Here is a 14,485-nt window from a genome sequence, read left to right as displayed (position 1 = left end):
CAGTTTTTCTTGAATTTTATCATGTTATGTTATCTTTTCGTGGTCGCTCCAATTTTCGACGTGTGGGTATGTGCCATGTTCAAAGAAATCAACATCGACGAAACATAGCTCGCGCTCTTGTCGCTGCACCAGCTACATTGTAGAAGTCGAGGTTCCAGACCCGCCCTGACTCGCGTCACAGGGAGCCTGGTTTGCAAGCCCATTTCCACCCGCAATCACCAGCAAAGGACCTGCAGGACAGGGACAGGAGAAGAAGCGGCATGGACGACAAGACACAACGGATCTTCCCGCGGTACATCTCCTCAGTCCCAAGCAATTCCTACCCGACACCAGGCCAGTGTAGCAACGACCAGGGTCCGAGCCAGAGGCATCTTCAAAACGCAAATCCACTGCCTGCCGCGGGTGCTGCTTACGGACAGTCTACAAGTGGTCTTCACTCACCTGGCGCAATTACGCCTCAGTTCACGCGCTCTGCATCACAAGCCGCCGAGGTGCAGCAGAGACAGAGGGCATATGGCCAGCAGTACCCACTCATGGACACAGCCACGTCGCCAGTGGGGCTGCCAGCGCGTTCGGGTCACAGTACAGCGTCGTTTTCATTTCGGAGATAACACTCCCGCGCGAGCAACAGTAGCTGGACCGACTCGACCTCAAGCTCCACGACGAGCAGCGGCCACTGCTGCGTCTGTAACGCAGCCAGCGACTCCGACTTGATTCCTCGCCGCAAGAGACGCCGCCGTGCTAAGTCGGGTGGCGACAAACCGAACAACTTCTCGTGGATAACCTGCGTGCCCATTGTAGCCGTGGCTGTGCTCGCCGCTTGCCTTTTCCTGTTAGCCCTTTCAGCTGTGGCACGGTCGCGCCGTCTGGCGTTCTCTCTTCCCGTGACGCGCCATGTGCAGGAAGAAGCCCACCCGCAGCGGAAGGGAACGTCTCCTACTGTCGCGAGCACGAGCGACGCGCCCGTACAGCACAAGCTGTTAGTTGAAGAGGAAGGGAGCGAGAAAATTGGGAAACTTGATCCAAGCACAACCGCAACATCTGCACCCACGGTCAAGGCTAAGACTTTGGCTCCGGGTTTCAAGAGGAAGCACTCTAAGCGTGGAAGGAAGACTACACCCTCGCCAAAACGAGCTGCGAGAAAGAACAATGACAGCAATCGGAAAGCAGGCAGGACTACTAAGGTCATTCATTTACAACACGCCGTGAGTAACTTTTTTTTGGTTTGCAAAGTTCGTGTGACCATAGTGGCTGAAAACAAGGCTGAACTACAATGCTATGTATACCCTCCCATTTAAACTACCGCTGCCGCACTTCACATCAGCGTACCCGAATATTTGCCATGTGAGAAGGTTTATTGGTGGCGCCTAATGCGAAGGCACAGCGACCGGGAACGGCGAGGCAGCCCGAAGCACTGTCCAAACGGACGCCAGCAATCAACAGCGCGAGCGGAGACGAGCCGCGTGTTGGCGATGCGGCTGTGCCGCGAGGCGCGTCTTCTTCTTCACAATCTCCCCCCGGACAAAAAGAGCCATCCTGGCGCCTTAAGAATCGGGAGGTAGAGGGTCGTGGTAGGGCTTGAGACGCGAGACGTGGACAATATCACGTCCACGCCGGCGCAAGTCTTCAGGTGGTGACAGGGGCTCAATGAGAAAATTCACCGGGGACGTTTGTTCCAAGACTCGGTAAGGCCCTTCGAATTTTGGGACGAGTTTCGAGGAAAGCCCCGGCGTTTGGAAAGGGACCGACAACCACACAAGAACGCCTGGGGCGTAGGTGGTGTTTGGACGCGTGTCGATGCGGTTTTCTTTCTGGCGCTGCTGTTGCTCTGCCGTAAAGGAGCGCGCTAGCTGGCGGCATTCTGCGGCTTGTCGGGCGACGTCGGACACAGGTAGACACTCGGAGGCGTCAGGACGGTATGGAAGGAGCGTGTCGATGGTATGCTTGGGCTCGCGGCCATACAGGAGGAAGAAAGGTGAAAATCCCGTAGTGGCCTGGATTGCGGTGTTGTACGCGAACGTGATGAATGGAAGGATGCGGTCCCAGTTACCATGATCAGATGCCACGTACATAGAGAGCATATCACCAAGTGTGCGGTTAAATCGCTCTGTGAGCCCGTTAGTCTGTGGATGGTATGCCGTGCTTGTCCGATGAATAATGTGGCATTCCGAAAGCAAACTTTCGACGACTTCGGAGAGGAAGGCGCGACCTCGATCGCTGAGGAGTTCTCGAGGTGCGCCGTGTCGAAGCACGAAGCGATGTAGGACGAAAGAGGCTACATCCCGCGCTGTAGCACTTGGTAAAGCAGCAGTTTCGGCGTAGCGTGTCAAATGGTCAACGGCAACTACGATCCACCGATTGCCGTCTGGCGTCATAGGAAGCGGGCCGTATAGGTCGATGCCGACGCGATCGAAGGGTGCGGCAGGGCACGGGAGCGGCTGCAAGGCACCAGATGGGCGTAAAGGCGGCGATTTGCGGCGTTGACAGTCAAGACAGCACCGAACAAACTTGTGTACAAAATTGTACATGCCGCGCCAGTAGTAGCGGTGGCGAATTCGTTCGTACGTCTTGAAGACTCCGGCGTGGCCACACTGCGGATCGTTGTGGAAAGCGGCACATATTTGAGACCTTAAGCTGCGGGGAACCACCAGGAGCCACCGACGACCTTCAGGGGTGTAATTGCGTCGGTGCAGCAGCTGGTCGCGAATGGCAAAATGAACTGCTTGGCGTCGGAGGGTTCGGGATACAGGGATGGTCGATGATCCAGAAAGATAGTCGAAAAGAGAAGCGATCCACGGGTCACGACGTTGTGCGGTGACAAAGGAGTCCATGTCGAGAGATGACACGGAATGTGCGGAGGTTGTTCCGCAGGCCGAGTCGGGAGGTAAAGGTGAACGAGACAAGGCGTCTGCGTCGGAGTGTGTGCGTCCGCTGCGGTATACGACACGAATATCGTACTCCTGGATGCGTAGTGCCCAACGGGCTAGGCGGCCAGTGGGATCTTTCAAGTTGGCGAGCCAACAAAGCGCATGGTGATCTGTGACCAAGTCGAATGGGCGCCCGTACAGATATGGTCGAAACTTGCCAAGTGCCCATACTAAAGCCAAGCACTCTTTTTCGGTCACGCTGTAATTGGCCTCAGGCTTCGTCAGCGTGCGACTCGCATAGGCGACTACGTATTCGGGGTAGCCCGGCTTTCGTTGGGCGAGGACGGCGCCGAGACCAACCCCGCTGGCATCTGTATGTACTTCAGTTGCAGCTGACGGGTCGAAATGGCGAAGAATAGGTGGGGAGATGAGAAGACGACGCAGCGTCACAAAGGCGGAGTCACACAGTACGCCTGCGCGTACGTGAGAGGCGCGGCCACAGGCAGGACTGGCTGCGCATAGGTGAGAGGCGTGGCGACAGGCTGCACTGCCAGCGCAGAGTTGAGATTCGCGGCTGCAGGCGGCTGATGGTGTGCGGAAGGGACAACTTGGGCGACCTCTTCTGAAATGAGGGTGCGGAGCGTGTTTGGAATACGGGAGGTGGGCTCCTGAGTGAAGGGGACTAAAGAAAGTTGGCGGGCAACTTCCTCACGCACGAAGTCCTTGACCCGCTGAAGGAATGAGGATGGGTCGTACATGTTGTCAAGGCTCGCCAACAAGTCGTCGCTTGCCAGAGGACGCCGAGTCGAAGCCCGTTGCTTCCTTAACTCATCGTAACTTTGGCATAGGCTGACAACTTCAGACACAGTGCGCGGATTCCTGGCTAGGAGCATCTGGAATGCGCCGTCATCGATGCCTTTCAGTATATGGCGAATTCGCTCAGCTTCGGGCATTGTGGCGTTGACTCGTTTACAAAGGTCCACGACGTCTTCTATGTAGCTTGTGAACGTTTCTGCCGTCTGCTGTGCTCGGGCGCGCAAGCGTTGTTCGGCGCGCAGCTTGCGAACAGCGGGTCGGCCGAACACTTCCGTAAAGGTTGTCTTGAAGATTGACCATGTGGGTACGTCACTTTCGTGGTTGTGAAACCACAGTTGGGCAACACCAGCCAGATAAAAGATGACGTGCGTTAACTTGGCTGGATCATCCCACTTGTTGTGTGCGCTCACCCGTTCATATGACGCAAACCAGTCTTCTACGTCTTCGTCGTCTGCACCGCTGAAGATCTTGGGGTCCCGTTGTCGTGGAACGCCGGTGCAGGTGACGGACTGTGGCGTCGGTGCCGTTTGGGATGAGCTGTCCGTCATGGCGGGCGGTAGCGTTCTTGATCTTAGCTCCAGGGTTTCAAGCGACGGGGTTTGAGTCCCAGCACCTCCACCAATTGTGAGAAGGTTTATTGGTGGCGCCTAATGCGAAGGCACAGCGACCGGGAACGGCGAGGCAGCCCGAAGCACTGTCCAAACGGACGCCAGCAATCAACAGCGCGAGCGGAGACGAGCCGCGTGTTGGCGATGCGGCTGTGCCGCGAGGCGCGTCTTCTTCTTCACAGCCAGATTATCATTCCATCTCTCCTGTGCTCCCTGCAGCATGCCTTTCATGTGACAAAACAGCGTAGAAGAAAACACCACTAAATTTTGCTTGCTGAGCAGTTATGTAGAAGTTATTATGCGCTGTAGCTACTGACACAAAAGCTGCAGAAAAACTATACTAATGCGTAAGCATTGTTTGGCTCGGCTGTGAATTCGTTTGTGCTTAGTTTTTCTTACTTGCTTTTCCTAGCTTATGCGCGTCTACCCATGACCTTTCCAGTGACAAAGAATGCTTAGGTTTTAGTAGACTATTGTCAAATTTTCACGCCACATCCTACCCCTGCATTGCAATCGCACCAATTGAGTTGGAACGCGGGGCACTAGCGCGCCTCGATGGAGCACAGTGGTTGGAAGGAAACACCAGCTACCACAATACCGCGTGAGGCAATGTGTGTGGGGAGGGTGCCTCGCCGCGATGCTATGTCACCCTCGCTGTCGCTCTGGAGAGCCTGTGCAGAGCCGCCCCCTCCCCCCCCCCCCCCCAAAAAAAAAAATTTCAAGGTGGCTTCGGCCTGTGTTATGCTCGCGTTCCTTGTCCACGCAAGCTCTCATGTTCGGACTGCGCCTCGCTTAGACCCAATAAAAAGGCTACAAGCGTCTCAACGTGCTCCCCTGCCCGCGAGGTGTTGATAACTCGAAGGACGCTCAGCAGCGTTCAATTAATGGACGCTGGGCCACCCCAAAAACTCAAATTGCCCCACACTAATATTTAAAGTTGGTCCCCCCCCCCAGAATTTGGGTTGGCCGACTCCCAAATTTGAATTGACCCACCCCGAAATTTCAAGTTGGCCCAGCCCCGAATTTCAGTTGCCCAACGTGCAAATTTTACGTTGGCCCAACCCAAATTTTAAATTATCATCATCATCATCAGCCAGGTTACGCCCACTCCAGGGCAAAGGCCTGTCCCATAGTTCTCCAACTACCCCGGTCATGTGTTAATTGTTGCCGTGTTGTCGCTGTAAACTCCTTAACCTCATCCACCCCCCTAACTTTCTGCCGCCCCCTGCTACGCTTCCCTTCCCTTAGAATCCAGTCCGTTACCCTTAATGACCATCGGTTATCTTCCCTCCTCATTACATGTCCTGCCTATGCCCATTTCTTTTTCTTGATTTCAACTAAGATGTCATTAACTCGTGTTTGTTCCCTCACCCAATTTGCTCTTTTTTATCCCTTAACGTTACACCCATCTCTCTTCTTTCCATAGCTCGTTGCGTCGTCCTCAACTTAAGTAGAACCCTTTTCGTAAGCCTCCAGGTTTCTGCCCCGTACGTGAGTACTGGTAAGACACAGCTGTTAAACACTTTTCGCTTGAGGGATAATGACAACCTGCTGTTCATGATCTGAGAATGCCTGCCCAACGCACCCCAGTCCATTCTTATTCTTCTGATTATTTCAGTCTCATGATCCGGATCCGCGATCACTACCTGTCCTATGTCCCTTACCACTTCCAGTGCCTCGCTACCTATCGCAAACTACTGTTCTCTTCCGAGACTGTTAAACATTACTTTAGTTTTCTGCAGATTAATTTTTAGACCCACCCTTTTGCTTTGGCTCTCCAGGTCAGTGAGCATGCATTGCAGTTGGTCCCCTGAGATAATAAGGAAGGCAATATAATCAGCGAATCGCAGGTTACAAAGGTATTCTCCATTAACTTTCATCCCCAATTCTTCCCAATCCAGGTCTCTGAATACCTCCTGTAAACACGCTGTGAATAACATTGGAGAGATCGTATCTCCCTGCCTGACGCCTTTCTTTATTGGGATTTTGTTGCTTCCTTTATGGAGGACTACGGTGGCTGTGGAGCCGCTATAGATATCTTTCAGTATTTTTACATACGGCTCGTCTACACCCTGATTCCGTAATGCCTCTATGACTGCTGAGGTTTCGACTGAATCAAACGCGTTCTCGTAATTAATGAAAGCTATATATAAAGGTTGGTTATATTCTGCAGATTTCTCTATCACCTGATTGATAGTGTGAATATAGTCTATTGTTGAGTAGCCTTTACGGAATCCTGCCTGTTTCTTTGGCTGACGGAAGTCTAAGGTGTTCCTGATTCTATTTGCGAGAACCTTAGTAAATACTTTGTAGGCAACGGACAGTAAGCTGATCGGTCTATAATTTTTCAAGTCTTGGCATTCCTTTCCTTATGGATTAAGATTACGTTGGCCTTCTTCCATGACTCCGCGATTGTGTATACAGGGTGGCCAGTTTTTCTAGAACAATCTGCCAACCATCCTTCAACAAATCTGCTGTTACCTGATCCTCCCCAGCGGCCTTCCCACTTTGCATAGCTTTAAAGGTTTTCTTTACTTCTTCCGGCGTTACTGGTAGGATTTCAAATTCCTCTAGACTATTCTCTCTTCCATTATCGCCGTGGGTGCCACTGGTACTGTATAAATCTCTATAGAACTCCTCAGGCATTTTAGCTATCTCATCCATATTAGTAATGATATTGCCGACTTTGTCTCTTAACGCATACATCTGATTCTTGCCTATTCCTAGTTTATTCTTCACTGCTTTTAGGCTTCCTCCGTTCCTGAGAGCATGTTCAATTCTATCAATATTATACTTCCTTGTGTCGGCTGTCTTACGCTTGTTGATTAACTTGGAAAGTTCTGCCAGTTCCATTCTAGCTGTTGGGTTAGAGGCTCTCATGCATTGGCGTTTCTTAATCAGATCTTTCGTCTCCTTCAATAGCTTACTAGTATCACGTCTAACGAAGTTACCATCGACTTCTATTGCACACTCCTTAATGATACCCATAAGATTGTCGTTCATTGCTTCAACACTAAGGTCCTCTTCCTGAGTTAAAGCCGAATACCTGTTCTGTACCTTGATCCTGAAATTCTCTATTTTCCATCTTACCGCTAACTCATTGATCGGCTTCTTATGTATCAGTTTCTTCCATTCCCTCCTCAAGTCTAGGCTAATTCGAGTTCTTACCATCCTATGGTCACTGCAGCGCACCTTGCTGAGCACGTCCACATCTTGTATGATGCCGACGTTAGCGCAGAGTATGAGGTCTATTTCATTTCTAGTCTCGCCATTTGGGCTCCTCCACGTCCACTTTCGGCTATCCCGCTTGCGGAAGAAGGTATTCATTATCTGCATATTATTCTGTTCTGCAAACTCTACTAATAACACTCCCCTGCTATTCCTAGAACCTATGCCATATTCCCCCACTGACTTGTCTCCAGCCTGCTTCTTGCCTACCCTGGCACTGAAGTCGCCCATCAGTATAGTGTACTTTGTTGTGACTTTATCCATCGCTGATTCCACGTCTTCATAGAAGTTTTGGACTTTGTGGTCATCATGACTGCATGTAGGGGCATAGGCCTGTACGACCTTCAATTTGTACCTCTTATTAAGTTTCACAACAAGACCTGCCACCCACTCATTAATGCTATAGAATTCCTGTATGTTACCACCTATATCCTTATTAATTAGGAATCCGACTCCTAGTTCTCGTCTCTCCGCTAAGCCCCGGTAGCACACACAGGACTTGCCCGCTTTTTAGCACTGTATATGCTTATTTGTCCTCCTAACGTCACTGAGCCCTGTTATATCCCATTTACTGCCCGCTAATTCCTCCAATAGCACTTCTAGACTCGCCTCACTAGATAACGTTCTAGCGTTAAACGTTGCCTGGTTCAGATTCCAATGGCGGCCTGTCCGGACCCAGATATTCTTAGCTCCCTCTTCTGCGTTACCCGGCCTCAACTAGCGTTTTCTTGCGTTGCACAGCGTCTCTCGCCTTAAAATATGCCGCAAGTCACCAGGAACAAAGCAAGTTTGCTCTGCAACCCACTGTTGTATGTCGATTTAAGTTGTAATGAAACATGACTGCGCATACGAAGCTTTCTGGCCAGTCAAGCTTGGTGCCATAACTTCACTGAGCGATCCGAGTTCTGGATGGCTGCGGCTCTATGTATCTCTTGGCTGTCACGCGACGGCTCGTCACGGCTCGTCGCCCGCACGAGCCACCTAAGGCGGCTTGATAACAGACAGACAGACAGACAGGCAGACAACGAACTTTATTTAAAATAATCCTGAGGAGCTACTGTCAGGACCTCCTAACGGGAGGCCATTGTAGCCGCTGGCCGCGCCCACGTAAAGGACAGAACACCGTGACGCTCCGCTCTTTCCTGGGCCCTCTAGATAGCCTGGGCTTGCTTTCGGAGTACCGTGCTTCTGATGGCCTCCTCCCATTCGGCTTCGCTGGAGAGGAAGTCGTTAGGCAACGCGGGACATCGCCAGAGCACGTGAGCCATTGAGCAAAAGGTTTCAGTGCAGTCGGGACAACTAGGGTCCACATCCGAGTACATCCTACTGAGGAATCCCCGCGACGGGAAAGATCCCGTCTGCAGCATTCTAAGTGTAGCTGACTGACCTCTACTGAGCTTCGGGTGAGGCAGAGGATAAATTCTCCGACCAAGTTGGTAATGTTGGGTAATTTCATTAAATGTGAGGAGTGGATCGTTCTGCTGAGTCCCTTCCTGCCCCTCCGGAGCCTCCAGACCGTCGCGGCGCGTGAGTTCTCGCGCACGGTCGTGGGCAAGCTCGTTGAGGTTTGGGAAGCCCTCGAGAACGTTCGTCCCCATGTGTGCGGGGAACCACGTGATATAATGAAAACCGGGGCAAGTCCTTTTCTCTCAAATAGAGGCCGCTTCTCGTGCGAGGTTACCCGACTCAAAAGCTCTGATTGCGTCTCTCGAGTCAGTGTAGATGTAGGAACGCTCTGGGTCACACAAGGCCAGCGCAACCGCAATTTGCTCTGCTATACTCGCGGTGGCCGCTCTGACCGAGGCCGAGGAGCGATGCCCCCCCCCCCCCCCCCCCGCCCGTCTACAACCGACAACGCGAACACTCTCCTGTTCCCGTACTGCACCGCATCGACAAAGACCGCGGAGTCTCTGTCATCTCTAACTTTCTTCAATATGGCTCGAGCACGGGCTTTACGTCTACCCTCGTTATGTTGCGGATGTACGTTCCGCGGGAAGGGCCTCACTAGGTAGGTCGCCCTCGTTTCTCGTGTCAATGTGCTTGATAACACACGCTATATTTAGAGGTTAGGGTCTTCGGGTTGACACTAACGCAATGACCCAAGGCTGCCTTGCGTTCGGCGCATGCTCTGTTATGGCGCGCTATCGCGGGGTCCCAAGGTGCTTGGGGCCCCAATTCTCAAACTCTCTATTAAAACAAATGCTGGCTCTCCCGTAATCGAGGGTAGATGCAAGTATGAAATGGCTACAGACAAATCATATAGGTTGGAGTAATTACGGCGATTACTCCCAACCATCTCACAGCCTCACTGGAAGTCTCGTCTCGGCCAAACCAGGAAACTCTATGGCCCAAACAGCCATTCAAGTCGCGCCGGACGCGCCGCGTAACTCGCAGACCGCTGGCATTGAAAAGAACACAGGCAACCCTGATTCAGCGCCAAAAGATGGCAATCAAGTGTATGGTGCACTCACTCAATAAAAGTTTACACCCTTCGGGGCTTTCTAGTCCCCAAACGATAATCGTCATCTGCCTTACTTGCGTTTCTTCTCTTGAAAACTGGGCACTCGTTACTTTCCTGTCGAGAATGCTGTGTCAAGCTGATAACGCGTAAGCCATTCGGGACTACACTCTTACGCTCTTAAGAAAAATTACACCCTTTTGCCACACAATGATAATCTTCCTCTGGAAACGCATCAAGGCACACTCTAAGAACAGTTTACACCCTTTGGAGGGCCCCTTCTGCCACACAACAATAATCGTCATCTGTCTTGATGCATTTCCTTTCTTTAACGCTGCGAGCCCGGTACTTTCCAGTAACGAACGGCATGCGCGTTATCAGCATGAAAGCATTCCCGAAAGGAAAGTAGCGGGCGCGGCGTTTTCAAGAAAGGAAACGCATCAAGGCAGATGACGATTATCGTTGTGTGGCAAAAGGGGCACTCCAAAAAGTGTAACTTTGCCTAAGAGTGTAGGCAAAGTTACACCCTTTGGGGTGTATCTCTGCACACAACGATAATCGTAATCTGCCTTGCTTGCGTTTCCTTTCACTCTAAAAAAAAATTTACACCCTTTGGGGCTTATCTTGTCCCACAACGATAATCGTCATCTGTCTTGACCGCGTTTCCTTTCTTTAACGCTGCGAGACCGGTACTTCCCAGTCACAAACGGCATGTGCGTTATCAGTGTGACGCAGCATTCTCGACGGGAGAGTAGCGAGCACCGAGTTTTCAAGAAAGGAAACGCAAGCAAGGCAGATGACGATTATTGTTGTGGGACAAATATACACCCGAAAAGGTGCAACCGTTTTAAGAGTGTTCTTGAAAACGCCGCGCCCGCTACTTTCCTGTCGCCAATGCTATGTCATGCTGATAACGCACATGCCGTTCGTTACTGGAAAGTACCGGGCTCGCAGCGTTAAAGAAAGGAAACGCATCAAGGCAGATGACGATTATCGTTGTGTGGCAGAAGGGGCACTCCAAAGGGTGTAAGCTTTTCTTAGAGTGTAGGAAGTACCGGGCTCGCAGCGTTAAAGAAAGGTATAGACTGCTGTATCTGCCTTTTGAACGCCGCTATTGTAAATGACAAATAAAACCTCAGTGTTCCAGTAGTTACAGCTCGAATAATATTGTGAACAAATACTGGGAATAACTCGGAAGTAAAATTTATTATAACTGGTTTGGGCAGTAACTACACTCTTAAAACGGTTACACCCTTTGGGGTGTATATTTGTCCCACAACAATAATTGTCGTCTGCCTTGCTTGCGTTTCCTTTCTTAAAAACTCGGCGCTCGCTACTTTCCTGTCGAGAATGCTGTGTCATGCTGATAACGCGCATGCCGTTCGTGACTTGGAAGTCCCGGGCTCCCCACGTTGAAGAAAGGAAATGCGCACAAGACAGATGACGATTATTGTTGTGTGGCAAAAGGGTGTAATTTTGCTTACACTCTAAAAACAGTTGCACCCTTTGGAGTGTATATTTGCCACACAACAATAATCGTCATCTGTCTTGTCCGCATTTCGTTTCTTTAACGCTGCGAGCCCGGTACTTTCCAGTAACGAACGACATGCGCGTTATCAGCATGACATAGCATTCCCGACAGGAAAGTAACGAGCGCAGCGTTTTCAAGAAAGGAAGTACGGGCAAGGCAGATGACAATTATTGTTGTGTGGCAAATATACACTCCAAAGGGTGTAAACTTTTCTTAGAGTGTAAGAGTGTAGCGTGTGTAATGTAGTCCTGTACAAAAGGCTGGGGGCCGAAGGCCGCACTTTCTTAAGTTTTGACTGGTTGCCCGGATAATCTCGTTTTGTTCTCGAAACGATGGCCGGATGTCCTCATTCCATTCTCGTCTTGAATGCCTGGATAACGGTTCAGGATTCTGGCTCAAGGTCTCTTAAAGGTCGCCGCCAACGGGAGCTCAAGGCATTTCACGCTTAAAATCCCACTAGAACAACAATATTCACACAAGCTAACGCGAATGACGCTTGCTTCATTGCGCGCAGGTCGTTCCCGAGTGTCGCGAAGTGTTCTACACGTTCTGCGAGCGCTCGGAGCACGAATTTTACTACCAGCCTGAAGGCAACACGTGTTACCAGACGAATGCGGTGAACATTTGCACCCGAGGCACCAACCGGTTCGCCACACTGGACCACTGCGTTCACAGCTGCGTCTCTACCAGGCACCCGGCTGACGAGTGCTTCGGCAAGCCGATATTCACGCGCTGCGCAAGGTATCACACGCGCGCGTTAATGTCCCTGCCTTTCAGCTATGCACATAATGAATTTGACCCGTGAGATCATACTTGACGTCTGACGACTACGCTCGACGATGTTATCGTGACCTGTGTGTTGCATGCTTTTCTTGGCACGAATTCGCCCAACAGAGAGTTAAATTCTTAAAACACAGTTTTGGCACTCTCTGGTGCGTCACCGTTCACTGCAGTGTGACAGTTTGGTTCGTCGTCTGCAGGCGAGATGTCCTCTCCGACTGGTGGCACTACGACAACAGCAAGTGTGTGCCCTGGTCATTTCCTTCAGGCGGCTGTCCGGCTAACGGAAGTATGGTCTTCCCGACGGCCAAGGAGTGCGAGAAGCGCTGCCGAAAACCGCATGGCGGACCCCGGTGCCAGCGGCCCGAGGTGGTGGCCTGCGGTCGCCGCCACCTCAAGTACCCGTACTTCGCTCGCGTGTCGCCGGAAGACGGCCGCTTGCGGTGTTTCCGCTCTTCGTCGACCACGCTGCAGCGCCACCTGTGCCTCGTAGGCACGAACCGGTTCCCTACCTTCAGTTCCTGCGTCGCCTCCTGCCGGCGGAAGCCGCCAGCTTCAGCATAGTCGACGACGTCGCCGCCTTATTTTCCTCTTTGTCGGCGTCGCGAACAATGCACCATCTTCGTGCTCGTGAAACGTGTCATTCTTAATTTTTACGCAGCTTCGCAACTACATTACACCGCATGGCTTATACGCTGTGCAGCGACAGAGTCTTGATGCTAAATTTCACCCTCAACAAAGAAGTCAACGCTGCTTTCTTGTCGTGCTTTGCTCTGTTCTAGGGCGACTACTCTAATTACTGTTTATTGTTCGATAATTTGGCTGTTTCTGCTTTTGCGACTACATGTCGTGCTGAATTTTCGCTCCAAATGTCGACAAAAATTCTAACACCTTATCAACCTGGCCTAATCAAGTGTTAAGGAAATGTTGGAAATGTCAAGTATAATATGTGTGCCATATTATGAATATGGAAAGAAGCTAGAAGGGCTATGGGAAATAGCCAAATACCAGTTAGTTGCGCTTTGGAGCTCTATGGTGTATTCATCAGAGCGTTCCTGTGCAAACTTCAGGCGTATCTTGATGAAACTTCGCTGGGCTGGTGTGTCTTTAGGCGAACACGCTGGAGAAATTCCAAGGTTGTAAATGCTCTTATGAGCCATAGAAAATAATTTAGCTTGTGAAAATTGAGATTGAATTTTCCACAGGTGGACCCCCGCCTGATGGGAAATCGCTTGAATGAAACCGGTAGCAGTTATTTGAGTTGTATCGGTTTCGTTTGTCTTGGTTCTTGCGCAGCAAGCATAGCGGCCTATGCGAATCTCTCACAAGCAACGCAGCTCTAGAAAGCCAGACGCCTATAACCGCTGGATTTCCGGCGAAGGAGATCGAACTACGCACCTCCCGCAATTAAGCCGGATGTCCTACCCACTGTTCCACGACTGCTGAGGGACTAAAACGTTTGCCGTGACTCGTTAAACTTCACTGAACACAAACATAACATACATAACAAATTATACACAATTCTGTAGGGAAAATTTTCTCGTTTTAAAATCATGAGCCATTCCACTTTGTGAAGGTGGTTGACCAGCGAGGCTGTTTAGCACATGACACGGAGGTGACACATAACTTTGAACCAAGGTACGAGCTCATTTATTCTCTTGATCGGTGGCGATTATTCCACTCGTAACTGCAATCACATTCTTTGATAGTGTCAAATCGATGCACGTACGCCGCTGGGTGGTCGGTTGAGCCGGATCGGTGTAGTATCGCAAGGTATAGGTCTACAACATGGAACGCGTAAACCACTCTTCTTTTTCGGTATTGACACATCCGCATTGAAATCACCGACCATGACAACAGGGGTAGTGTCATCGCAGCTAATTCACGCAAAATGAGTAGCCATGAACCTTACGGGACTTTTGCTTCAGCGTATGAGCCATTGCTCACGGAGGTATAAGCCATTTCTCACGGGGGTATGAGCCATTGATGATGACAGTTCTCGACATGCTGTTCTGTATGTTGTAGGCGTGACTAGATAGAATTCAAGCACTGTTCGCTTCACTTTGCTGAATGCTTGTAGCCTTTGCCTTACGGGACTATGAGCCACTTCATTTTTCGCTTGCTCACGGGAGTATGAATGCTTACGGGGGTATGAGCTATTGCTGATAATAGTTTCTGTTCACGGCGAACAAAGATG

General features: G+C 50.8%; 1 protein-coding gene across 1 annotated transcript; it reads left to right on the top strand.

The window, feature by feature from the left end:
• Nucleotides 1–260: 260 nt before the first annotated feature.
• LOC140219066 (uncharacterized) lies at nt 261–13,042 on the top strand. The gene is made up of 4 exons (XM_072288938.1): nt 261–562; nt 626–1,205; nt 12,023–12,249; nt 12,489–13,042. The coding sequence occupies exons 1-4, from the start codon at nt 261–263 to the stop codon at nt 12,850–12,852; spliced, it is 1,473 nt and encodes a 490-aa protein (XP_072145039.1). The 3' UTR covers nt 12,853–13,042.
• Nucleotides 13,043–14,485: the final 1,443 nt, after the last annotated feature.

This window comes from Dermacentor andersoni, chromosome 6 (assembly GCF_023375885.2).
Source record: "Dermacentor andersoni chromosome 6, qqDerAnde1_hic_scaffold, whole genome shotgun sequence".
In the NCBI taxonomy this organism is placed as follows: Eukaryota; Metazoa; Arthropoda; class Arachnida; order Ixodida; family Ixodidae; genus Dermacentor; species Dermacentor andersoni.
The sequence above is the reverse complement of the archived record's forward strand: the minus strand, read 5'-3'. Positions and strand labels throughout refer to the sequence as shown.